At 36.6% G+C, this 27,880-nt stretch overlaps 1 protein-coding gene across 1 annotated transcript in view; it reads left to right on the forward strand.

The window, feature by feature from the left end:
- Positions 1–27,880, forward strand: part of LOC118822859 (coiled-coil domain-containing protein 178) — a 57,853-nt gene that overhangs the window by 23,949 nt on the left and 6,024 nt on the right. The window contains exons 11-19 of the mRNA XM_036592177.1: positions 229–365; positions 1,645–1,828; positions 3,194–3,256; positions 3,745–3,906; positions 7,654–7,767; positions 7,861–8,006; positions 11,612–11,771; positions 20,973–21,122; positions 27,395–27,529. Of these exons, the coding sequence (XP_036448070.1) occupies positions 229–365; positions 1,645–1,828; positions 3,194–3,256; positions 3,745–3,906; positions 7,654–7,767; positions 7,861–8,006; positions 11,612–11,771; positions 20,973–21,122; positions 27,395–27,529 (1,251 nt within the window). The remainder of the gene's footprint in view (positions 1–228; positions 366–1,644; positions 1,829–3,193; positions 3,257–3,744; positions 3,907–7,653; positions 7,768–7,860; positions 8,007–11,611; positions 11,772–20,972; positions 21,123–27,394; positions 27,530–27,880) is intronic.

Raw genomic sequence — 27,880 nt, forward strand, 5'->3', positions numbered from 1 at the left:
CTTTGAGGGTACCACCTCAGTGACAATTTAGTACCTTTTTTCTGGGTATGTATAGTAATTTAAAAAATGGACTAATTTTAAACAAATTGTGCACTGTTCTTTTGGGTTTTTTTACATTCAAAAACAGAATCAAAATTGCTTGTATCAAATATACAGATATACTGCTTTAGGATGAGTATAGATGAATGCATGTACAAAACCATGACTGTATCGCTTATCATTTGTCAGAGGCATGAAGGCGAACCAAAGCTTTTTGAGAGTGAGGAGGTCTTCAATAAGAAACGACAGGAGCTCCTACATCTGTATGACGAAAATAAAGAGCATGAGATGGAAATTGAGGATTACAATAAAAAGATCCACCAAAGGTTTGCAGTCTACTTGTTACCAGGATGCTGTTAAACTGATATCATGCTATGTTTCAGTCCAAAGAATTGCTGTACCTATTGCTTAACTGGAGTAAATAGACTTTTGCTTTCTGGCATATGAGTGTTTACGAAGTTCTTTCCGAAGACACCTGTTCTGCATATGTTTCCTTTGAAATCAAGGGTAGTAAGAGGGAGTCCCCCCCCTCCCCTTTGCTGCAGTAATACCTTCTACTCTTCTAGGAGATGTTTCTGTGAGAATCTGACTGAATTCAGCCACATGAACATTAGTGAGGTCAGGTACTGATGTTCTTTATTAGTTGATTAGTTCTGGATTACAGACTCAACTCATCTCAGAGGTACTGGATGGTGCTCTGTCACTCAACAGAACAAATTTTTACTCCTCCACAGCCCAGTGCTGGGGGGGGGCTTTATGCTCCTCTAGCCAAATCTCGGCATTGGGCATGGTGACCTTAGGTGTTGCTGCTCTAGGCAGTACTTTTCTATAAAGATTATACAGTCTGTGCATGCAATTGAATGCCTGTGTCAGCAGTATGTGCACCTTAAAGCATCCACTAAGTAATTCTTCACTAATTAGAAGGAGAGGCTGGATGCCTTTGGTCATGTAGTGTTCTTTTGTTTTTTGGTTTGGCAAACTCTTTGTCATATCTTTTTAAGAGAAGTGTTTTTGTTAATGGGATTTTTAAGACATTCATTAAGTAGTTTTATTTTTTCTGCGTCCTCTCTGGATGCATGGGTGCTTGTTGCCAGCCGACCCACTTAATGGAAGCAAGTAAACTCCTAATGATCGATGACAGAACTTGTACTGAACTAAAGAACAGCTATATTAGACAGCTTGGTAGTAAGTTTTGTGGTGAATACACTGGAAGCAAATGGGGTACCCTTAAATGTCTCTAATGTGTAGAGAAAAAGACATTCACCTGCAAGTTTCTGACATGATTTGTATGGTGACAAGGAGAGGACCTCACTATTTTGATTTGGAATGATGATACTTTTTCATAAAGGCTTTTTTATCATCTACAATCAACAGCCTACCCAATATTATCTCACTTGCAGTATATCTTGCATATTAATTTGTTTCACATCCCCTGTGGGGAAAAATACGTCAAACGTCATTATGTTTTGCACCTGTTGTGTTTTGAAGCACTTTTACATTTGAATGAATGACCATGGTTCCATCTTGATTTTTTTTTTTTTTAAACACAGTTCTTTCTTAAATTGTTTAATGGTTGTTTTGTTTTTTCACTTCTGGTCATTGTAGCAAGCAGGCAGTGAAGCAGCTGCAGAGAGACTGTAAGCGGATCCTGGAGAAGATCAGTCAAAATGAGGAAGAGAGGGAGCAGGTCAAGGGTGAGCTGACACTGGAGGCTGCCCAGCATACAAACACCAAGGCCAGGTTGGAAGACCTAGAGCAGCAAACCTTCATGTGGGAGCAGAGAATGAGGGTAAGAAAAGTCTGATTTTAGTTATTTGTCTCAGGTCTGCTATTACTTTAGGACAGTAGTTCCCTAAAGCTGTTTATTGAAAAGACAGCCGCAGGCAAAACACAGATATTTATCAAGTGCATGTTTATCCGTGAGAGTGTCTTTCTGAGGATTTTAATGCTTTCATCATCTTATGCCAGTCTTTACACAGATTGCTAAACACCATCATTAAAGTCAACCTGAAATCAAAATGGACCTTTTAACCGTAATAGTTCATGGTTGTATTAAGAACAGTTAGTCATTTAAAAGACCAAATTATTGTCTTCCTATAATCTTCCATTAAGTATAATGCCTCTAAAACATCTTCAGGTTACGTCACCATGGACCAGTAAGCAGGGAAAAATAATACAATATAATATATAATATCGTTTTTCATCTTACCCTCCCAACACCCCTAGTCCAGTTACACTGTCTTTGCCACATATGGCTGTTGCATTGGCAGGGATCAACCTCATTAAAGTGTGTTAAATTTTTGACCACAAGAAATTATATTGGACAACAAAAAAAAAAAATTCTGAATCTAAAAAATTCTGATATTTTTAAATCCTTGATATTGGTATTGTTAATGGCAACAAAACAAAGAACAAATTTCATATGTTAGGCAACGCTTCGTACTTTTGGTCAGCCACTAAGCCAGCAGTGAGACAGTAATCGATTCTTCTTCTTCTAAAATATTTTTTTTCTGTTGGTTTTATGGCGACCTCTTACAGAACTTCTGTGTATCTGTAGAGAAAAGGTGCAGTTGAGAATTTATTTGCTTTAAAAATAAATTAATTGTTTTACATAGTTTTTTTTTTAGATATATGGGGCATAACAAGCTTTGTAACATCACACACTTTGATAATTACTTTGATGTCAGGTTTTACTTTCCACCAACCAAAGCATTTTTCCTTAGAAATGTCCATTTGTAAAATAAATATAATTTTTTTTTGTTGCGTTAAAAACAATGCTCATGATATAGTAAGAAGTCTCACAGACTGAGCTTCAGAAAATGGATTTGTATGAGAATACAGGGTTTACCGCATCGTAACTGCCATGCAGGGTTTACACTTAATCAGTGGCATTTAGGCTGTTTCATAGAAAGGCCAACTGAACAGAGCTGATCATATCAGTTTATTATGTTTTGAATATTATGTTTCAAGTATTATGTTTTGTGTATCATGTTTTGCAAAATAGTGATGACCAAAAACATGCTAGTTACACCTTAAAGCCTTAACCTAACATTTAACTGTGTTAAAGATGCCATATATTAAGAACAAAAAGTGAGATCAGAGGAGTTCTAGAGTCATGTTTTTAATATTCAGCATAGTTTTCCTTGTTTGTTAGAGAGAAACAGAAAAACTGAAGATGCAGCTGATGAGTGAGATGCAAGTGGTAGCAACTCTCAAGGTAAGCACTCAAAATCTATTTGTATGATAGCACAAAAGTAAACTCTCCAATTTCTCTATATTATCCTATACATCCTTTAAATTACAGTTTAAAATATCAGTTTTATTATTTTTACAGATGCAGTTGAACAGACATTAATGAATGATGGTACACACCAGTCACATAAAAGCTGCTTTTGCAATAAACTAATTTGTCGCTTTTGGGTCTAAACCTTGTATCTATATTTCTGTTATTCTTTGAGTTTTGAAAAATAAATGGGGGGAAGACATTTGCCTTGACCCTTCCCCTACCTTATTATAGCATTTTTTCTGTGCTTGTGACACAAGAACTGCAGTACAGCCCTATGTCCACTGTCCAAAATAATCTCTAAGAAAAGCAAGTGCCAACTCTCAATTTTAAGGCAAAAACAATGGGAGTGAGTACTTTGCTTTTAAATACAAATATATTTTGTAACGAGATTTGCACTGTGTGTTTACTTAATCCTATAGAGTACAATATCCTCAATTATGGAAGAACATAATCTGGTAAAAGTGGACTATGAGAGAGCGAAAAATGAGCTACTGAAAGAATATGAAGATGTGTCCTCTACAACTTCCCAGCTGGAGACCGAGATGGTTGAGCTAAAAGAGATACACACAGTAAAATCTAAGGTAAAGTTTCTGCTGGGATGTTATGTGTATGTAATCTTTGTATTTCTGTTTTACTTCACAAAAGAACAGAATTACATAAAACAAAATGCAGCATGTATATGTACACAATCTATAAAATTACTAGTTTACCGGACAGGTGTACAGTGATTGCAACACACTGAGTTAATTGACAGTAACAGTATTTACACTATTAAATTAAAAACATTAACACAACAATTAACAAATTTCCAATAATTTTTCAAAAATTTAACAAAAATCATTTATCAACTGTGGACCAGTAGAATTTATTCCTTAATATAGGACTATAAAATTAGTAAAATTGGTTACACATGTAACCATATGGGCAGCACGGTGGCGCAGTGGGTAGCGCTGTTGCCTCACAGCGAGAATGGCCTAGGTTCGATTCCCGGGCGGGCGACCAGGGTCGTTTCTGTGTGGAGTTTGCATGTTCTCCCCGTGTCTGCGTGGGTTTCCTCCGGGTACTCTGGTTTCCTCCAACAGTCCAAAGACATGCAGTCAGGCCAATTGGACATGCTAAAATTGCCCCTAGGTGTGAGTGTGTGCGTGAGTGTGTCTGTCTGTCTGTCTGTCTGCCCTGCGATGGATTGGCGACCTGTCCAGGGTGTATCCTGCCTTCTGCCCCATGACAGCTGGGATAGGCTCCAGCACCCCACTGCGACCCAGAAGGATAAGCGGTTTAGATGATGTATGTATGTATGTAACCATATGCCTGCAAAGGAGATGTTCTTCACTTAATGCAAGTGTATGTAGACTGCAATTTTTTACCAAAGTAGTCACTACTGTCTTATGACATGACCAAGTCACAAAACTTTCAGAGCCTCCTCACAAAAATGAAAACAATAACAATCACTCCTTGTAAAGTTACATGTGAGTCATCTAACAGCATGCTTCATATCCCACTGGCTAGAAGACAGTCTACACTGGATAAGAAAATACCAATTTGTCAGAGGACAGAACATACTCACCTTCTATATCATTGTATTGGCCAAGCAAACTGATGTAGCTAAAAGTGTTGGATGTCTAGGTTGCCATTGCGCATACATCTGAAACAGTTAGGCTCCCCAGGGCTGTTCAGGCAGATACAATCCATGTAAAATGGCCTTTAACTGATTCAGGTTCAGCTGGAATTGACATAAAGCAAAAATGGATAACCACTGAGTTGACAATCTAATAAGAGCCTTTTTTTTTTTTAGAAAGCCTGACAATGGCCTGATAGCAAAGAAACCTCCATTACATGTCTTGTCAGTCATGGAATAAAAAGACATAGGTCTTTATGTATTGTTGATATGTTGTGAAGATAATCATGGAGGTCACAAGCCATTTATACTTCTGTGCTGGCGAACTGCACACTAGTCCACCTGGGAGTGTGAGCAGCCACCATGTCCCTGCATGAGTGGACAGAACCCAGGAAAATGCCCGCTGTTAGAAAGTAGACCTGCCTGCTAGGACATTGCAGCACACCTGTGAGGATTTGACACCAACTGTATGCTTATTGTTAGAGTGGAACTGGTGTGAGTTGTCATTTCATTAGGTGCATCTAGCTTGTACGTACACTTATCAGGTTCACCTACTATATACAGTACTGTGCAAAAGTCAAATGCCATCTTTCATTTATTTAATTTCTAGTCAAAACAGCCATTAAATACAAGTTGTTCATTTTTCAGTGCTGGGAGAAAGAAGCAGAAAACCTATATTTTTAGTGTTTCAAAGAAATCTGCAGTGGATATTTTTTTCCACACCTGCAAATTTCAGTCTTGGAAGTTGGTTGTATTTTATGCTTATTACAAATGAAGTAATCCAATCCACATTTGAAGATGTTGAGGTCTAGACTCTGGGGTGGACCATTCATTGTTCTGAGAACACCAGCAGCTTCTTTGTTTAATTGGTAAAATGTCTTCTTATTTGCCTTTTTACTTTTCTCATTCACAGTTTCTTGACATAGCACCAAGTTTTCTCTTGGGTCTTCTCACAATGGAGTGATGGACCAGGTTTGGTTGTTGGAAGTCCTGTTTTTCTCTATCATTTAATAGTTTTTTGAGTTTTGGAAACTCCTCTTTTTTCTCTTATTTTCCTTTGACTTTTCCCTTCCTTATACAAGTGAATTATCTTATATATAATTTTCTCAGAAATATCTCCTGAAAAAAAAAAATCATAGCTTCTCCACAGTGCTGTATGTGCAGTTTGTAGGTTTACCGTCACTGACTGTAGCCTCATCTGCTGCTGCACAATACATCAGCCACTCCCTACCCAATCCATGTATGGAAGGGGATCACCATAGGACCATGACTGACCAGATATTGTTTGTGTGGTGGACCCCTCTCAGCATGTGCACATGATAGTGAGCTGTGATGTTGGCGCAGGTGTCACCAAAATGCCTGTAGGTGACTACTATGGTGAATTTCAAAATGACAAAGCTCAACAGGCAAAGGACCTCAATTTTATATTGTCCTCTTGTAAAACTGTAGTTGTGTAGCTACTACTACCCAAACCAGCTCACCTACCACTACTGCAGCAGTGCTTGACATGACACTAATGTGATTTTTCTTGATCACTGGGGCCACTTGACGAATACTACCATGATTAGCCTCATCTAGATATCTATTTTAGATTTAGATTTAGATTTCTATTAGGCTAACAAGATCTATTATTAAAAAAAATACCATAAACTGAACTGAATTGAGATAAAAAGCTGAGCTAGCCAGCATGGAACTGAAATACTTGAGCCAGTAATCTCATCAAGAAATCACTCTGGAATGCAGGAACCTCCAGCTGTAGTATCACAGAAGAAACTAGGAGTTTAGCAAAGGTAGCCAGAAAACTAATCCTGCTTTTACAATATTACAAGCACAATACCAATATTTCCTTTCTTATGTAATACCAATACTGCCATTTAGTCACTTGAGTAACTAAAAGTACCATTCACTAGCGTAGAGGAAAAGATATTAGTCAACAACATGACTTATGCAAAACCACAGCTTTATTGACCTACTTTACTTCTCTATATGTTATGCTGTTCTATAAGCACTTTTCAGTCATTTCAGGCTGGATTTGTTGCAGAATGAGATTGTGCATGTTCTGCCTTTCCTTCAATGTTAGATCCAGTATTTTCTACTGGTATTAGCCTGACACTGATATTAGGGATGGGGCACTTTACCAGTATCATTAAGGAAGCTGATTCAGCTAGTGGAAAGCTATATAGCAACAATAAGGAAACTAGAGCCAGTCTGGCTAGATACTGATGAAACCTAGATTAACTGCAGGCAAACAGAGAGACATATTGCAACATCAAAAAACACTTCAAGCTGGTGATTCAACGTATGAATTGTCATTGTATATTTTAGACATGAGATATGTCAGTAGTTCAATCCATAGTGTAGTACACTGCCTTGTGACATTAGGGAAAAGATCTTTATTTTATTACTGTTATCCTGTATCATTATAAAGAATATATCACAAAGATCATTCATGTGAGTGGGATTTCAATTAGATGTAGTGCAAGGTGAAGTTGGCATAAGACTTTGTAGGGAATTATTAGGCTGTGATGCATTCTTTGTTTTGCCAAAGATGACCAGCCCATTTTTGACAGTTAACAATAAAGATAATTACATAATGTAGTTGTTGTGTTGGCTGTAGTATTGTTAAAATATGGATATGGAATATTGACATAATTTCCAAATAATACTTTATGATTTTGCCTACTTAATGTTTCTGCTAATTACTTTTTAGAAAATTGCAAACTTGCAAAGGAAATCAAGTGACATTCTGACTGAACGTAAAAGGCTGTGTGGTGACCTTGAGAAGCAGAAGAGCACCTGTCTCGAACATCTGAATTCAATTAAAGTAACTACAGTGATATTTGATTTTGTTATTGTTATACTCTGTGAGTTGTGCACATATTGCAATGGTATTTAGTGTAGGATTGTTTGTGTGCAGAAAGCTCACAGTGCAGTCTCAGTGAAGTGTGAACAGACATCCTGCAGGATTGAGGAGCTCAGACTGAAGTCTGAAGAATGCAGAAAAGCTTCAGACATGATGGAGCATATTGCCACCACCATGCCACAGGTTATAGAAGAACTACGGTAAGTACAAGGCATTACAAATGCAATATAGTATGAGCTGTGTATGTACAGTATATAGTACATACAGAGACCACTTTTCATTTATTTAATTTCCAGTCAAAAAAGCCAGTACAACTTTCATTTTTAAGCATTAGGAAGAAAGCAAAAACATATTTTTAACAGACAATTGCATAGAAACAACTAAATTTATTTTATTTCAGTATTTTATTATGTCAACCCTTTACAGCTTCCGTTGTTTTCTGGAGACTTGCTTTCAGTTTTTCAAATAAATCTGCAAGGATAATTTTCTACACCTTCTAAATTCAGTCTTAGAAGTTGGTTACACTCTGTGCGTTTCACAATCCAAATAATCCCAAACACATTTAATGATGGAGAGGTCTTGGCTCTAGGGTGGCCAGTTCCTTATTCTAAAGAAGGCAGCAACTTGATTTGTAAATCTGATACTGATAAACTCATTGTGAGACTGTAACATGTGCATGCTCAAAAAGCTATCCAATTTATTCATGCACCACATGATGCTTCAAGTGACTTATGGACAGAACTTCTGGCGAAGCATAAACAGACAATTTGTTAAATACTTATAACATCCAAACATGGTGTAGCAACAAATAAACCTTTAAATAGTCTTGTTGTGGGGATATTTGAATGCTTGTGTGCCAAAGTTTTTAATCAAGAGTCAACAGAAACTTGAACCTGTGTGAGAGAAACGCTTCAGTGAGAACATTCTATTTATAGCCCACACCAATTACTTGTGCTAATACAGTCATTTCATTTCAGCCTTTTCATTTTGTTTTTCATTTTTCTTCACTTTAATTTAGAAATATTTAGTTTAAATATGTTTTAAGCTCCACGTAACATTCTTTACTTTGTTAGTCTCAGTTTTTAAGTTTCTTCTTCTGTGAAGGCTTGAACTTCAAGTCTTTTATTTTTGAAGCATTGGCTTGCTAGCTGGTTAGCTTTCTGCTGATCTGCTCAGTCTACTCTAGGGGGCAGAATATATTCAATTATATAGGGACAACTGCACATTGTGTGTTTTCTTAGAAGGTCTCAGAGACATTTAATAGGACATAAAACTTATAACTTTAAAAGTAAGTACATTTCCTTCGCGTCTGCTAAAATCAGTAATGGATGACCCTTCCATTCCCCCAACCAGATATTTCAGCCATAATCTCAAAATACAGTGGTCACATGAAAAAATAAGGTGGATAGAAGAAGCGGTCTAGAGGCTATATATAATTAAAATGTCTTTAAGCAGTGTTCAGATGCTGCAGACAACTCTACAAAATGGCTTCTGACTGCTATCTTTAATGTTTAGCTATAGGAATATGCAAATTGTGAGTCTTGAACATAAGGGCAGGAGCTCATGGGTATGTACAAAGCCAAATAATTATCAATTCATTTATTAAGTAGTTAGACAAGTGGTTTAGATTCTTTACCAGATTGGTTTTATAAAAGACAGTGTGTTCTTGACTAACTGATTTGGTTAAATAAATGTGACGAATATACAATCTTCACAAATCATGGTCTCAGCTGTTTTGCTTGCTAGTGGAACAAAGACTTTTGTAGATTTTGTCTCTGTAATTAGATACAGTGTAACCATAGATAGAGGCTTTACACTGATAAACAGGAACAGCTGGCAGATTGAGAGTTCCTCACATAGTTCACAGAAACACACTTTTGAATCTGCTACATAATTCTTCTTGAAGATGATGTGCTTGGACAACACATTATACAAATCGGGTAGTCACTTGTATAATCTCATATGTCGCATGCTGTTCTGAGTTACCTTTCCACCAGCTTCTGTGTGAGTGTGTGTATGTGTGTGTGTCACAGTGTTAAATTAATGATCTTGCAAATGAATTGTCTTTCATAAGCAACAGTGATTTAAAGCCATGTGAGAAGAAAATACACTGTTATTTATTGTCAGTACTTTCAGTGTCTCCCTGAAAATTTGAGAAAAATCTAACCTTTAACTGAAATAATTTGAGTCTAAGAAAACAAAAAGAGAACGCACAAATGAAGCAAGATAAAAGTGTGTTGACTTTCATAAACCAGGCAATGGCTATTAAAAATTGTTACATGCCAGAAAATGCCCCATCAACTGTTAGGGCAATAATTAAGAAGTTTAGTTAATTCTTTTTTCAATTATTATTTTTTAAATGTAAGTTTAGTTAATTAATTTTTAATTAAGAACACAAAGTTTTAAAAAACAAATATGAAATAAATATGATGTGGTAAAACATACTCAGACCTATCTAAGAACTGACTGGGCATGGCCTGATATTCCGATGAGCATGCTGGATTGACATTTAATACAAATTGAATTGACAACTTAGTACAACATGCTGCATACACACAGAATATATATATATATATACATATATATATATATATATATACACACACACACACAGAATATTGGCATGACCAGTTGGATGTATGGATGAACAAACGAATGAATGGAATTCTGGCATCACTGGTTGTACAAATAGATGAACACACAAACGACTGGCAGACAGAAAGATGCTGGCTTAATAGCTTGGTTATGCATGCTGGGTTAGCCTTCGCTTAGTTGTTGGCTTTCATTCTGTAAGTTTCTCAGACAGAGATAGACCATTGGGGAACAGATTCTTGTTAAAACTGTGTACAGGACACATCAGCCTTGTGATTGGTGATACTACAACTACCTTGTTCAAATTGAAAGAGGAGAATTTGGGAGATTTACATCATTTACTGGACACAAAACATAGTTTTAAGTTCCCTTGGGCTTTAAAACAACAGGAGCTGTAGTGAACCTGCCTGGAAGAGGGCGCCCCCACTTACAGCGAGGAGGATGGCGAAAGAGAGGCAATAATTTCGTTAGAAGTTAGAAGTGTCTTCTTAGAATGTTTTTTGCTTTGTTTTATTATTTAATGTTGTACATATTTGTTGTATGCATAAGTGATAGAAAAACAATTCACAATCATTTTTGCGATGATAAAGTGACTGTACAACAAAAATATGATATGATTAAATGATTGTGGAAAATAATAAAATGCAATAGCCCTACTCTTGCAACAATGCCTTCACCAGTTCATTTGGTCCACGGATCTGTTTTCTCTGATTTTTGGACAATGGTATTCTGCTATTTATTTATTTATTTATTTATTTGGTTACTTAGTTATTGATGGCAGCATGCTTAACTAGTCACTAATGGTAGCGCTACTCTCGAGTGCCAGTGGGTCATGTTTGCACCAGTATTGAGCAGGTACCAATAACTGGAAAACTACAATCTGTATTGGACTGATGGCCAGTGGAAAAAGCACAGTTCTGGTTTTGTGGTGCCAAAGGTTCTGGTACTTTGTGCAGTGTAAAAGTGTTCATGTGATAACCAGTTGCTGATGACCACATAAACATGACTTCAAAATTCTGAATATGCTGCCAAATTCAAGAGCTATGCATGCCTTGATACATTTTGATAAATGTAAGACGATTTGACCATCTCTTAAATCATCAATTTTATCATTGTCTAAAACTAGCCCAGGACTACTGAAACATTAAAACCATGTGTGATTTTCAATGGGTTATCTAACATCATAAACCTATGTGTTTTTTTTTTTTTTTAGGAGTATGTCTGACATGGAGGAATGTAAGCATAATTCAGCTGCCATAGTGATAAGCAGCCTGCAGAGCGATATTGCAGCCTGCAGAAGCACGACAGGCCTTTCTGAGAAGGCCCACTCTACCCTCCTGGCCCAGCGGCAGGCTGTTATGCTGGACATCAAGGTCAGGGATCAGCAAATTCTATTCTTATACTTTTATCAGTAACACTTTACAATACTGTTTCGTAGTTAATAAGTCACTAATCAGGATCTAAGCAGGAACAAATAAGTAGTTCTGCATTAATGGTTAAGTAACTACTCTTAACTACCAAGGGCTACTAGTTAACTACTCAGTATTAATAATGAACTAATGATTAGGGTAGTTCACTATTAACTAAACAATAACTACTGAGTCTCATAGAAAATTACTTTGTAACTATGGTTTCGTAGAATAACTACTCATAAAATACAGATCAATTCAACATTAATTGCTCAATAGCTGAGTCTGACAAGGTTCCTGCTGAACTACTAACTGATGTAGTGTATTCCAACACCTCTAACACTAGTGAAATACACTACACAGTGTGCAGTCTCTACAATATAATGGATTATACCCTCCATTTCTATTCCCAGAAACAGGTATCCTCAGAGAAGGCTGGGGCATCACACCACACTGTAATGACTGGTGTGCCTCATGTGTTTGTTCTGATCAGAAACCTTAAAAGGCTAATTTACATCTCCATATTTGGCAGTGTGAACCAATTTGCACATCAGCCTACAAATGGGACAATTGCTATTGTATTCAGTAGACCAGTCTGCTTACCTGTCATCTTTAGAAAAGAAAACACCATTCTTTTCTGCAGGAGCACATGTGCCAGTGTTTCTTCTGAGCAGTAGTTCTCCTTTAATGTCCTCTTGAGGGCAGGGTCAGTTGAAGAGAGGGCTCACAGAAATATCTGAATGTGTATGTGTCCTGCCTTCAAATTCACTTAGTTCTACATATTACCAAGTGATTATGTAATTACTGTCTGTTAGATAATGATTGAGGTGTTGCTGTTCTTCATCAGGAGCTAATGATGATCAGTAACAATATAAAATGAATAGTAACTCATTATTAATGAAGTAGGAGTTATTGATGATGAGAAACAGTATAAAGTGAAACACATGTTAACTCACTATTAATGAAGTAGGAGTTAATGATGATCAGGAACAGTATTATAAAATGAAACACATGGTAAGTCACTATTGATGAAGTAGGAGTTAATGATGATCTGGAACAGTATTATAAATTGAACTACATTAGAAATAAAAACCCCTAAAGAAATGATGTACTGTAGTACAAAAAGTAATAATAAAGAAATTTTGAAAAAAGGAAGAGTAAATAAGTTGTTTATTGAGTCCTTTTTTATTTGTGAACAGTCCAAATGTGAAAACATCCCTGGGTTAGCTAGCTATATCACTGAAAATAATACACCCAAAAAAAAGAAATCAAAATCTGTCATTACTACTGAAGGAGAAAGTCTGTTGCTTCTGAAACAGCATGGCAAGACATTGTACAAGAAGACCGTACGTACTTAGCTCAGATTAGTTAGCAAGTCAGCTAACTGTGTTTCTAGATTAGTGCTGCATAATTAGTTCTATTGAATTAAATAAACTTACATTTAACAGTAGAGTTGCACAGGACTCTTATTATGATAGCTTTGGTGTTTCTGTTGATCACCCATGAGGGTTTTGCTAGTGCTGGAAAAGAAGAGCAGGTAATCCTGTGTTCTCAGTGAATTAGTTTGATAATTCTGTTCATATTTTAATTCTGACTCGCTGTATCTCCTGATGTATGATGAGTGAATCAGACTCAGGGCAGACCCCCGGGCCACTAATGTGAGACTTTTGATTCAGATTCAAGGGTTTATTCAGACAGCAGCACTAATCTAGAAACACAGTTAGCTGAATTGCTAACTAATCTGAGCTAAGTAGGTACGGTCTTCTTGTACAATGTCTGTTTTACTGTGTTGTAATTTAGCTAATGTGAGCTAAGATAATAGGCAGTACAACTTTGTGCCTCAGATATGAAACAGAAATATGTGTAACTAATGTACTAGCAGAACATACTGTGATTGGTCTCAGCTCTTAGACTTTCTCCTTCAGTAGTAATGACTTATGATTTGATTTCATTTTGTTTGGGTGTATTATTTTCAGTGATATAGCTAGCTAACCCAGGGATGTTTTCACATTTGGACTGTTCACAAATAAAAAAGGACTCAATAAACAACTTATTTACTTTTTTCAAAATTTCTTTATTAATATTTTTGTACTACAGTACAGGGGTTTTTATTTTTTAATGTAGTTCCATTTATAATACAGTTCCTGATCATGATTTAACTCCTAGTTCATTAGTAATGAGTTACCATGTGTTTCACTTTATAATACAGTTCCTGATTATCATTAACTCCTACTTCATTAATAGTGAGTTACTATGTGTTTCACTTTAAAATTTTGTTCCAGATCATCATTAACTCCTAGTTCATTAATGAGTTACCATGTGTTTCACTTTATAATACTGTTCCAGATCATCATTAACTCCTACTTCATTAATAATAAGTTACTATGTGTTTCACTTTATAATACTGTTCCAGATCATCATTAACTCCTACTTCATCAATAGTGAGTTAACATGTGTTTCATTTTATAATACTGTTCCTGATCATCATTAACTCCTAGTTCATCAGTAATGAATTACAATGTGTTTCACTTTATACTGTTCCTGATAATCAATAACTCCTAGTTCATTAATAATAAGTAACCATTGTTTCATTTTATATTGTTACTAATCATCATTAGCTCCTGATGAAGAACAGCAATGCCTCATTCATTATCTAACAGGCAGTAATTACATAATCACTTGGTAATATGTAGAACCAAGTGAAATTGAAGGCAGGACACATACACATTCAGATATCTCTGTGAGCCCTCTCTTTGACTGACCCTGCCTTCAAGAGAACATTAAAGGAGAACTACTGCTCAGAAGAAACACTGGCACATGTGCTCCTGCAGAAAAGAATGGTGTTTTCTTTTTTAAAGATGAGAGGTAAGCAGACTGGTCTACTAAATACTGAGGTGTTTTAGCAGTTGTCCCATTTGTAGGCTGATGTGCAAATTGGTTCACACTGTCAAATATGAAGATGTAAATTAGCCTTTTAAGGTTTCTAATCAAAACAAACATATGAGGGACACCAGTCATTACAGTGTGGTGTGATGCCCCAGCCTTCTCTGAGGATACCTGTTTCTGGGAATAGAAATGGAGGGTATAATCCATTATACTGTAGAGACTGCACACTGTGTAGTGTATTTCACTAGTGTTAGAGGTGTTGGAATACACTACATCAGTTAGTAGTTCAGCAGGAACCTTGTCAGACTCAGCTATTGAGCAATTAATGTTGAATTGATCTGTATTTTATGAGTAGTTATTCTAAGAAACCATAGTTACAAAGTAATTCTCTATGAGACTCAGTAGTTATTGCTTAGTTAATAGTAAACTACCCTAATCATTAGTTCACTATTACCTACTGAGTTGTTAACTAGTAGTCCTTGGTAGTTAAGAGTAGTTATTTAAGCATTAATGCAGAACTACTCATTAATTCCTGCTTAGTTCCTGATTAGTTACTTATTAACTACGAAACAGTATTGTAAAGTGTTACCCTTTTGTCTAAAAGTCTGAACACTTTGCTACTAATAAATAAAAGTAGGAGCCTTTTAGCACAATGCACATGGGGTCTTTATTAACTTTGTTGTTAGCCACACTTTTTTTGTTTAATTTGTCATTGTTGTATTTTGAAAATATAACATACAGCAATGAAATTGAAAATACAGCTGGGATAGGCTCCAGCACCCCACCGCGACCCAGAAGGATAAGCGGTTTAGATGATGTATGTATGTATGTATGTATGTAGGACTGGTTTCCCCTGGATTTAGTCTAGTTGTGAACTAAATTGGGCTGTCAATGTGGTTCACACATTTCACGTATTTGTGGTTCACTTTTTAGTTTGGGCTTAAGCTTAATATGTTTCTAAGAAACTAGCTCATAGAGAATTTAGCAAATTTCTGTAACACCGGTGTCAGAGCAATATGTTTCTGTAGCGATTTGGACAAGTTAAAATGAAATGATATACTCACTGGGCCAGATGTACATAGACCAATCAGCCATAACATTTAAATTACTCATTGTCTATTTTATCAGCTCCACTTACGATATAGGTGCATTTTGTTGTTCTACAGTTACAGACTGTGGACCATCTGTTGCTCTGCATACTTTGTTAGCCTTTTACCCTGTTCTTCAACGGTCAGAACTTCCAAAGGACCACCTCAGAGGAGATATTATTTGAGTGGTGGATCACTCTCAGTATTACAGTGACACTGATGTGGTGGTGGTGTGTCAGTGTGTGTCACACTGGTATGAGTGGATCAGACACAGCAGTGCTGCTGGAGTTTTTGAACACTGTGTCCACTCACTGTCCACTCTGTTAGGCACACCTACGTTATTGGTCCATTTTGTAGATGTGAAGTCAGAAACAGTAGCTCATCTGTTGTTGCACAGTTTGTGTTGGTCTAGTCAGTGGTCTGAGGACACTGCCCACAGGATACTATTGGCTGGACATTTTTTGGTTGGTGGACTATTGCTGACTATTACTGGTGCTGGACTGGTGACCACTTATACCAGCGCAACACACATTAATATGCCACCACCACGTCAATGTCACTGCAGTGCTGAGAATGATCCACCACCCAAATATCATCTGCTCCGTGGGGTCCTGTAGGAGTCCTGACAATTGGAGAACAGAGTAAAAGGGGGCTAACAACATCAGCAGAGAAACAGATATAGATTGTACCTTTTATGTTTAAGGTTGTGAATAAAATGTTACATTAAATAAATGCAGATACAGAGATACAATGCTGTTGTAGAATACTCAGTATGCACCCATATTACTGCTTATATCTTATAATTCTGTATCAACGCGGCAAGCTAAAAATGAAAAACAATCGTTATGTAGATACAGTACATAATAGTAAAGAATCATTATGTTGCATTGCAACCGTACCCTACTGTTAACAGGAGAAGAATGTTACTAAGATTAAGAATAAAAAGTGTATCTAGTACCTGTTAATGATAAAATAATCTGAAATATATGTTAAAGTACTGTATGCATACTGTATATACACATATAGAAAAACAGATGATTAGGGCTTTAGGGGGCGCTTCGTCTGAAAGATCTACTATGGCCACTCAGGTATTGTCAGTTGTTTACTTTTCATACTTGATAAGTCACAAGATTGTTTGTTTTTTTTTTCTTTAGGTAAATGGAATTAAACATACAGAATAGGCATACTTAGCAGGGGATTAGAATGTGTTAGAGATTTGCCTTTAAAGCAAGGCACAGTGCTCTAATACCTGTAGTGCAGTATGCCTTGAGTCTAATTGTACATTGCTAGTTTAACATTATCTCACCATTCTTCACTATTTCATTGATCAGTGCCTATCTTTTCTTAGTTCCATTCATCACAGCTGCATACCATCTGATGTCATACTGATAATACATGTTTGTTCTAGTAATGCGGTGCAGCCTCATATAATTTTCTGTAAGAAATAATATGTTATGTGTTGCATGAAAGCCATGAATTATCACTTCATTTTCCTCTGGAAAAGCCATTTATTGGGGGAGTTGAGCTTCAGGATTATGGCCCCAGTCAGAGCCTCGCGCCTGATGAGAGTCTCACATGGCTTATCTAATGTGAAATCGCCATGTGGTATATAGTTTCATTAAACGGTGATCAAGAATGCATTAGTTCAAAACAAGAAAAGGCAATGGAGCTTAATCCGCCATGCGCGCACGGGTGCAGCAAACTCCAAACAAGTTGTTGGTGCGAGACAGGCGCAGAATTAAAAGTCTTCCCTCATAGAGCCAGTCTCCCATTAGCTGGCTGCAGGGCAGTAGAGCAGAGCGCCTTTTCAGGCCCTCGCACTGAAAACAATAAAACAGCAGCACATGCAGTCAGTAGAGAAGTCGCCACTTATACAGGTTAAAAAAGAAAACGTTTGAAATATGGCCATGAGGGTTTGCTGTACAACTGTCAACATAAGCACTATGTAACATGTACTGTCAGTCACTGGCAGTACATGTGACAGTGGCTTGTGATCAAGGACCCTTCGAACATAGTGTGATGCAAATAAAGCAACAAAGGTATTGAGGCATTGAGTTTAGATGCATTAGAAAGTGCTAGATTGATGTTCTTATAATTGTTAATGAATTTAGTTGGGACAACCTGTAAGTCATTTAAGAGGAAAGGGTGAAACACACTTTTTCACAGTAGCATACTTTTTCAAAATGTGTTTGTCAAAAATAATAATTGAAGACCCAAATGGCATCTCAGTGCCACATTAAACATATAAATTGGTAAATAATCTAATTTACACAGTTTTCCCATTATGCCAGATTTAGTCAATTAGCCAAAATGTCCAGCATCCAGAGTTTGCTTCTTTAGTTTTACAATGGAGCTACAAGGCTAAAGTAGCTTACAAGGAATAGAAACTTTTATCCCATCAATTAGCATTGTGCAAACTGTGCGCCTAAAATATCACAACCCTGCATCAACTTAAGTAATCTCAAATGGACTTGCTTATGTGGTTTCTGGAACTGTATTATATACATTACCTATAAAAGTGAATAAAATTACAGACAAAATTCAGGCTTCAAAGTGGCTGCTACACCTATGTTTTCAGGGGCTTATGTTCCCACTATGTTGAACATAGATGGACAAAATGCATGTTGTGTGAAATAGCAGTGATTTCTGGACAGGTTTTTCTTCTGAAGTCTATATTCATCAAGCCTTGATCCCTTACTGGTAAAGTGAGTCTTCTGAGATTATGTAATGGAACGGCCTCTAAGGTACTAGTACTGGTACTGATGGTGAGATGGTAAATGGTGAGGGCATGTTGATGAAGGCATGTTAAAAACTGTATTAAAATGAAGTTAGATGTTGACAAGAATGTGCTCAAAGATTAAATTGTTAGCATGAATGCAGACTTTAGTAATGTTTCTCAACATTGTTAGTATTGGGAAGTTCAAATAAAATCATCCATGAAAACACCAAATCACTGAGTAGATTTTCATTCTCCAAAATGTACAGTTAGCATATGTTTTAATAAGGGAGTCTATCTGAAAGCAGCATGTCCCAGACCAAATTTGAGTTGGTCTTTATTTAGTATTAGTCTTGTTTTTCTTGTTGAGAAAACATGATGGAGGCAACATGGAGCTAAAACGTATGGCAATGGGAATATAGACTTGTTTCCTAGAAGATTTCATAAAGTGAACATAGGGACCTGTGAACAATAGGTTGTTTCCAAAATTACGAAGAGGGGACATAGAGCTGTGGAAACATAGGTTTCCTAGAAATTTCAGTGGGAAAATAAACGGCCCTGGGAACACAGGAATGATCCCACTACTGCTACTATCTGTTACCTGCGCTACATACATTTGTTATTTTTTTAAAGATGATAACAAATCATGCAGTGTCAGAAACCACTTAAGAAAGTCTATTTGACAATAGCTGATGACTAAATGAAGTGTGTGTTTTAAGCTTGCAGTTGGCTCGATGCTAACTGATGAGGTATAAGCTTAATGGGAACATTAGCTTTGTATCTCCAGTACAACACTAAAAAAGCAAACTTTGGGCACCACATGTCTTGAGCAAGGGGAAACTGAGTAAATTAGATTTTTGGCTGAGCTGTTGCTTTAAGATAGTGTTGGGTGCATAAGAATAAGCATGTCTTTATGTTTTTTTGCTCAAAACCTTTAGCAACTTCTGTTCATGAGACCTATGCATATAAACAGAAGTCATATGGCCTTCATATAGAGTGTCCATAAGGCAGATATAAGGAACTTACTAGGGTGTTGGAGCTGAAGATGTACTCTGAATTCATGTTTTTTTTTCTGCAGTAGTTTGCTTGTTTATTTGATCAAGAACAATTCTCGTCAAGGAGAAGAAAAGTAAAGAGGATGCAAAGTGCAGACACCATCAGTTTCTTACAGCCAACAAAGCGTAATTTGTTCCATTTACACTTCGCGGGCGCGTCAGACAGGCTTTGTCAGTGCCGCATGCAGTAATTAAGCTTTAAATCAATAGGCTGCATTTGTCATGTTTACGGCCAGTCCCTGTGCTGGGTTCCACTCATCAGTTAGAGCTGCACTGTTTTACTGCCCAAACGCACTCCATTATTTGTACAGGTATGCTGGAGAAAACACTTGGTCTCAGGCTTGCTTGCAGCTGTGAGAGCAGAGTGAAGATGAGATGAGACAGGCAAATCAGCCAGTTATTTATTGTAATTTATTTACATGCTTCTCTAAGTGGTGTCTGATTATTAGTGTTTGCTTATGTTGTAGCAAAGGTTTTTTGTGTGATGTGACATGCAGATAGTAGTAAACGGTGTGTGTATGATATAGGGACAGTGAGGTTCATTTTTATTTTTGTTATGATTAATGATGATTTTGTGGATATTTCTGAGCTTACAAGTTGTATTGTTTGAAATGATATGCTTTTTTTTTATAAAGGCTTAAGTATTGGAACATATTAATTTAAAAATAACTATATCAGTATTTGGTCCCATGGGATAGTCAATAACTACATTTGCTTTAAGTGTAGAATATAATATAAGAATGTCCCAATACTTTTGGGATATGTAGATATCCAGAACTGCGCATAAATCGGGAATTTCTTAAATTTCAGTTTTGGAAACTTCTGTTTTTACACTTATTTTTCTTTGCGTTTCCCATTTTTATGCAAGTGGATTATCACATATGTAATTTCCTCAGAAATATGAAAAAGGAATAAATTGTACTTAATGGCTATTTTGACAAATAAATATAAAGTGGTCTCTGACTTTTGCATGGTACTGTACATACATATGAAAATCTTGTTAATACTCACAGAGCAAATAAGCACCACAGAGCAGTGAAATATTTTCAATTCATGGAACAAAGGTATTGAAAATATTTGAGTAACTGTATTTTGTTAACATAAATATTATTTTGCAAGATGTATACTGTAATTGCATATTATTGAAATTGAATACTTGTCCTTTTGCTAAATTACATTTCCAATTTCATATGCTCTTATGTAAGTGCTTTTAAACATTTTTAAGGCTTTTGCATACGTAAAGTATCTCTCAGAGTCTATGTAGGTAAATAACCCTGCTTGTTTAGAGAAACTGTTGATATAGATAACAATTACTTTTTTCGTCACTGTAGTGTTTTTTTTTTTCCATTGTGCACTCCCCCTGTGGTGCTCAGAGTAATGTATGTTAATGTCACTGGTGATTATGTTCCTGAACATGCAGGCTAATTTGAAGAAAGCTCTAAAAGAAAACGTGGAGCTGGCACAGGAGTACAGAGCATCACAGAAAGCTCTCTTGATCGCTAGGCAAGAAGCCGTGTGTGTGTTCAACAAGAAATACAAAACCGAAGAATCCTTTCATGATTACAAACAGGTAAAGGAAAGACATAAACACCCTCTCTGTCATACACAAAAGGCAATTGCAGCATATGCTCTGTATCTGGGTTATTTGTGTGCTCTTTTTGTGTCTTCAGGGATAATTACAACTGAGAACTTGGCGTCTAATTTGCGTAGTCAGTAGTGGTGGACATTTCCATTCTTATAAAAGTTATTGCAATGGATAATATAGTGGATAACACCACAGCCCCACACACTGAAGATTAGAAAATCAGCATCCAGGCAGGAACTCCGGAGGTGAAGCACTTAAAAATTTGTGAATATAATTGTCATGGCTTATTTAGTTATGTCATAGCTATGTAAAGTTAATCTACAATCCTTTTTTTACTTTTTTTCACAATCCGACTTTTAACGTGTTTTAAGACTTTTGCACGATACTGTACATACACACGTACAAATGAAAATCTTGGTAATACTCAGCAGCACTGACCAGTGAAAGACTACTCTGAACAAATATTTTCAATTCACTGAACACAGGAATTGAATATATTTAAGTAACTGTATTTTGTTAACATACTTAAATATTATTTTTACAAGATGTATACTGTAATTGCATATTTGTTGAAAGGCCAGGAGAAGGCCAGGAGATTTTTCTCTACTTCTCTGGACAAGGAGTTGACTTCTTTTGTGTTTGATTTTACTGTTTTCATTGAAACATCAAACAATTTCATATCAATGTAAAATGAAACTGCCCATGACTGCAAATGCATCTTTGTCAATGGACTAGTACCACCAATAAGTTGTTGCATCTCACACCACCAAACAAAGAAAAGTTTAGAATTATTTGTTTAAACATTTTGTTTTTACTTTTATACAATTGTATGTTAAAATATTGATAGTTTTTACTTGAAGTCACGTATATTTTTGGCAACATATGTCCACTTTTAATAGAGTAAGATTTTAAGAAAATACTCATACTTTTACTTAAATACCATTTCTGTGTACCTTTTCCACTGCTTAATAGTACAACACCTTTAGTTGCATTGACTTCTGAAGGGGCACTCCTTAGTAGCAATATAGCAGTAGTAATAGCACTGAGATTGTTTAGCAAATTTTAGCAATGTATAAGACTGATATTCTACATTCTTTCTGACTGACAAAATTTTAAATTTCATTAACTTATTGTATAGCTCTTCACTTTTGGAGTATTTTACTCTTTATGGTTTGCACCTCAGCTATCCTACTAATTGCAGCAAAACTGATGAATTTTTCATTGCCAATCCTCTGATCAAGCTTTAGTTATGCCTATTATGAAAAGCAGCATGAATTGTAGTTTTTTGTTCCATTTTATTTGAATAGCCAACCCCCCTAGATTATCTGCAGACTATCTGGTGAAACTGTTTTTTCTCAACAGTGTTAGCGTTGGGATTTGGACCAGCATTAGGGTTAGGATTAGGTTTTCAGATTGAACTTGAGGGTAGATTTAGCATTAGAACTAGGGTTAGGTCTTAATGCTAGTTTTACCCAATTTTGTAACGTGACTGCAGATTTATGCTCATTTAGCTGCATTTATGAATTACAATGTTAACCTGTAAAATACAAAACATTAAAGAGAATCTGTTATTGGTATTAGTGCATCCCTAGAAGAGATTTATGGAGAAGAGTGGTAGATCTGGTCTCTTGCCACACAGGCTGTCAGTGCTGGCTGGTTTTAGTTGGGCAGCCAGCAAGGAGACCGCTGCAGTAATCTAAACATGATGAGATAAGCCTTGTGTAGGAGTGTGACAGCCACTCTCTAATGTTTATGTGTGTATATGTGTGTGCATTCTTCACCTGGAGGAGCATGGAAACAGCAGTGCAATGGATATGAACACTGTAAAATCAGTTTATCGCTCTGAAACATTCCACAAATGTTAATATGATGTGCATCCATCAGCAAAGAATTAGACAGATGATATTTGTAATAGCGGCTTCACTTTGTTAACGATTTAGCTATTTGTATATATTACATCTGGATGATGTGTTTGCAGGCAGTCTAATGAAAAGTGGGGATGTTTGTGCAAAAAAGATATGACATGACATGGATATTTGCTACCATACTATATACAGTACTGTGCAAAAGTCAGGCACCGCCCTTCTGTTTATTTAATTTCCACTCAAAGCAACCATCAAGTGTAAATTTTTCCTCATTTTTCAGTGTCCAAAATGTAGGAAACAGAAAATCACACACAAAAGCCTATGACACAAAGTATAGTGTCAAATCTAGTTGTATTTAATTTCCAGTCTTTTGTGCACTCTACTGCCACTTTTACTCTTCTATACTTCCAATCTTAAAAACCAATCAGTTACAGTTGTGTCCTCCCAACAATAGGTTTCCAGTGGTGTCACTGACTTTATCTTCCCCTTCAAAAAGACACTAACATTCACACAAACACACCTTAGCTGCCTTGCAAATTTCTTTTTCTTCTTTCTAAACTGCATAAAGGAGAAATGGACAAAAAAAAAAGAAAATTTGCTACACAACACTGAAACTTGTGCACATTACTGCATCATAATATATATCAATGCAAAGTTGTTTATGTAGATGTTTATTTACAGTAATGCTAAAGTCAGTGCCACCTTTACTCTAAGTATAAATGAGGAGCTTAATTTCAAATTGCTTTATCATTTATAACATTTTTGGATATAACAATTTTTTGAAAAGGATAACAGCTGACATGTAACAGAAAACTCATTTTTATTTCACTAATGAAGATAATATTAATCATAATATAGAATTTATATGTTTTGTATGTGCAAAGCCCACTCCTCTATGTATTCCAGTGGAAAAAAAAAAGAAAATTCTTGAAAGCGGTCTATAATGTGATTTGGAACTAAACTCTTAAAGCCCTTAAAATGGCTAAATCTCACCTTCTCATTGAAAATGGTATTCTGCAGTGTCTGCAGTATTCTGATCAGCCCTGAACAAAATGCATTCATTTGTTCCTTTTTTCAGTATTTGTGGGCGATTTAATTATTATGTATTGTCAAAATGCAGCCTGTTATGGAAAAAATTTACTTGCTTCCTATGGTTTTTGTATATTCTTTCTACACTGTTACATCTTATGTTTTTCATGTCATAAATCCAAATGTTTGTGCCGTTTATGTTGCTACAGAATAACAGCATACTGTATGAATTCAGTAGTATTATCAGTGTTATCCTTCCACCAACAGCAGAGTGTACAACTCTGGCAAAAAGCAAAACACACTGTTTGTTCCCCAAAAGGCTAATACTTCTACAACTCCTCATCTAACTACATGAATGTTATCAAGTGAGAAATGCATGCAAAAGGCAAATCCTGTGGATGGGATTCTCCACGCTCATGATCAAAGCCTGATTTTCTTTTACTCAGTATTCAGCCTTTTACAGTTTGTTGTTTATTTTCAAACTAAAGATTCCAGTTTTTGCCACTTTTTGAGAGGGCATGTTTGATGCACATAAATGCTGTGAGAGACATGCAGTATGCTATAGGCAGCCATATGAGGAGATGGTGAATGAATATCTGATATTCAAACATTCGGATGTGTATTATTGGCAAATCGATAAGCGTTTTTAGCCCTGTAGTGGTGTTGTTACACCTTTTTGATAAATACAGATGCTGCTAAAGAGTATATAATACAATACAATGCTCATATATATATATATATACACACACATAATGATTAGGAGGCCTTGGAACTACTTACTGCATTTGACACTGGAGAAATAGAAGAAGATGCAGAGAAATGTAAAGAAGCAGAAGACAGGATTCATTTTAGGGGCTCATACAGTTTTGCATATCATAGTGATCTAAGCACACATACACATTCATGGGCATGTACAGAGAGCAGTGGTCAGAGAACAGGGCCGGTTGTTGCCAATGGACCTCAGGGACAGAAGGCTAGAGACATTTATGTTTAGACTTCAGTACCAGTTTATCAGTTTATCATAATAATGCATTAAGACCCCCCCACACACACACACACATGAAGATTAGGTAATACATTTGTATTAGATATATGTAACTGCCTCTATGTATTCATATAAATTGGTTGTTAGTTTTTTCTCTTGTTTTCTTACAAGATTTTATCCTGAAACAAAGATCCCACATGCAAACACACACCACAACTAGGTCTTGACCAATAAATTGTTTTAGATTTGATATTTGAATTTAAAAGGCTTTATTAAGAAAATATTCAAACTTTCAGTAATACAGTACACCAGATGCTGCCAGACAGTGACCAGGAAGGTGTCAAGTCCTTAACATAGAAATATCATTGTGATCTGTGAATAATCAGATTCACCCTTCCATATGTTCAATAACAAGCCTTAATGGCTGGCATGGTTGCGAGTAAAAGGTTATTCTTCTGAGCTGGAAATTAACGTTTCAAACATTGGTTATCAGAGAGATTTTATGTTATTACAATGAAGAGGTTGTGTAGCTGTGACCCAGGAGCATGTAGACATTTTAACTTGGTTTGGGACACGGGACCTTGCTTGTCTTTTTTGTTTTTTCTTCTTTTTCTTTTTTTAAATCATTATATAGTCAGTGTCTGGGTTATGGGTAGGGTTTGGTGGAATTGGTGGGCTGGTGTTTTGTATTGTTATTGTATTGTTTAGTCAAAAGCTTTAAATTTCAAAATAAAATATATATAGATATATATGAATAGAGTAAAATGAGCTTTATCAGTGATCATCTGTGATGTTTCTTATGTGTTATAGCAACACTTAGTACTATCTGCAGAGACCCTCTGCCAACACAGTGCAGCACTTCTCTGGAGTGTGGTAGGCTTTAGCTGGCTGTAGTAGAATTTCTGTGTTTCCTTCTTTGGACTAAACAGATATGAAACTCAAAACAAAACATCAGACACAGGCTCTTCATTTCCTTCTGGTAGTGTATAGAGTTCAGGCATCCCGTGGTTCTAAATATAAGAGTGTGTAAAATTAAAGAGAAGCGAATTTGCATATCAAAATTCTGACTCATCCTTAACATGATTTAGATGAAATTGGCAACCCATGGTTTTATTCTTATTATATATAGCTGATAATGCACTGACAATTACTGACTTTTTTGGTTGCATTGCCAGGATTCAAACAGGATTCAAAAAGACAGGAGTGAAACCAAGGACAAATTAGCGCCCATAATCTGCACCCCACTCCTGAGCCAACACATGGTAATCGCATGTGCCATACAGTATATTACAGAAAGTCAAAAATGAAAAGAAGGTAAGCTCTTAGTGCAGTTTTAGGATGTGAAGTAGCCAAATCAGGTGTCTAGAGAAAATAAAAATGGAAGAACTGAATAATCATTAAACAGTAATCACACTATGACATACATATATCTGCAAGTGCTGTTGAGGTAGTTAAGAGAAGGAACACCACTGTCTTTGTTGATCTCTGAAGCATCTTGCGTACATGGCAACAATCTATTCTGAGAGTACTTTTTGAGAGTATACCTTTTTTTACCTCTTTTAAATATAGTTATAATATATTGAAACTAGTTTAGACATTTTAACATACTGTTCCATGAGGAATAAAATCCATTTTTTTCTTCTCCTTCAGCAGTTGATGGCTGAGCTAATTCTCGTTAGTTCTTTCATGCTCTGAGGAACACATTGCCAAGCAATGATAAGCTTAAAGGAAGAGAGAAGAGATGGGGCGAAGCAAGCCACAGCATCCTTCAGAATTGAAACCCTTTTTTTACGAGACAAGTATGCCGAAAAGAGAAAGCGAGCAGCATGTCTCCTCTTTCTCTTTCTCTCTCTCTCTCACTCCCCCCCCCCTCCCCTCTTTGTCTTGGTCTCTCTCGCTCCGTTTTATTGTCTTCTTCCAGTGGACTCCGAACAATTTCTAATTGCGGCAGGGGGTTCATGACTCTTTGTGTATGTGTAAAATATGTCTTGAGGGCATTGGTATAAAAGTTAAAGTGGTTGAAGTCGAAATATTTTACTCATCAGCTTTGCAGTCACAGAGTTTGCCTCAGCTAGAACAAAACCGCTGAAGCATTTAGAGAAAATTAACCCCCCATCCTGGCAGCCAGATGTGACTGGATTCCGCCCAGTGCACATGAGTGGGCAGGGAGAGCAGGAGACTGTGAAATTCCTGTCAGGCCTGTGTACTGCAGAATGGGCTATTGACTGCTTTCTCTATTTCTCTCCATCATTCTTCTTGAACACTGCCATTAATTTCCTCTCCTGCCTTACCAGTTTTCTCTCTTTTTCTCTCCCTCTTTCTCTCTCTCCCTTCTTCTCTGTCTCTCCTCTCTCCCTTGCTCTTTCTGTCCTCCCCAGCTTTCATTGTTGCAGAGGAGGATGCACAAAGCCGTGCTGAAATACTTCAAACACCGCAGCGTCTACAGCCAGGCGGAGCTGGCCAGCTTCCAGGCCCTCTCCAACCAGAACAACCAGAAAATGAAAGCCCTCCAGGTATGGGCTGTTTAGCACACACACGCACACAGACATACGCATACACACGCAGCTTTTTGTGTTAAAGCAATGTGTATACACAACAATGGCCACTTTGCTCAGAGGAATTAAGGATGATTTAGTGTAAGAGATCCCATTTGAGTCATATGATAATGGGTAAATGGATGTAGGGGCTTGTTAGATCACAATAGAAAGGGCTCACTTGGGGATTCTGTCTTCTGTCACCTGAATCTGACCTAACCTCAAATGGTGTCAGAAAGTCCATTTTGACTTTGCAGGAATACTCTGAGCAGATGTTGTCATAGCATAGACCATTTCCAGCAAGCATATTACTGACCATTTTACTGACAT

This window comes from Colossoma macropomum, unplaced genomic scaffold (assembly GCF_904425465.1).
Source record: "Colossoma macropomum unplaced genomic scaffold, Colossoma_macropomum, whole genome shotgun sequence".
NCBI lineage: Eukaryota > Metazoa > Chordata > Actinopteri > Characiformes > Serrasalmidae > Colossoma > Colossoma macropomum.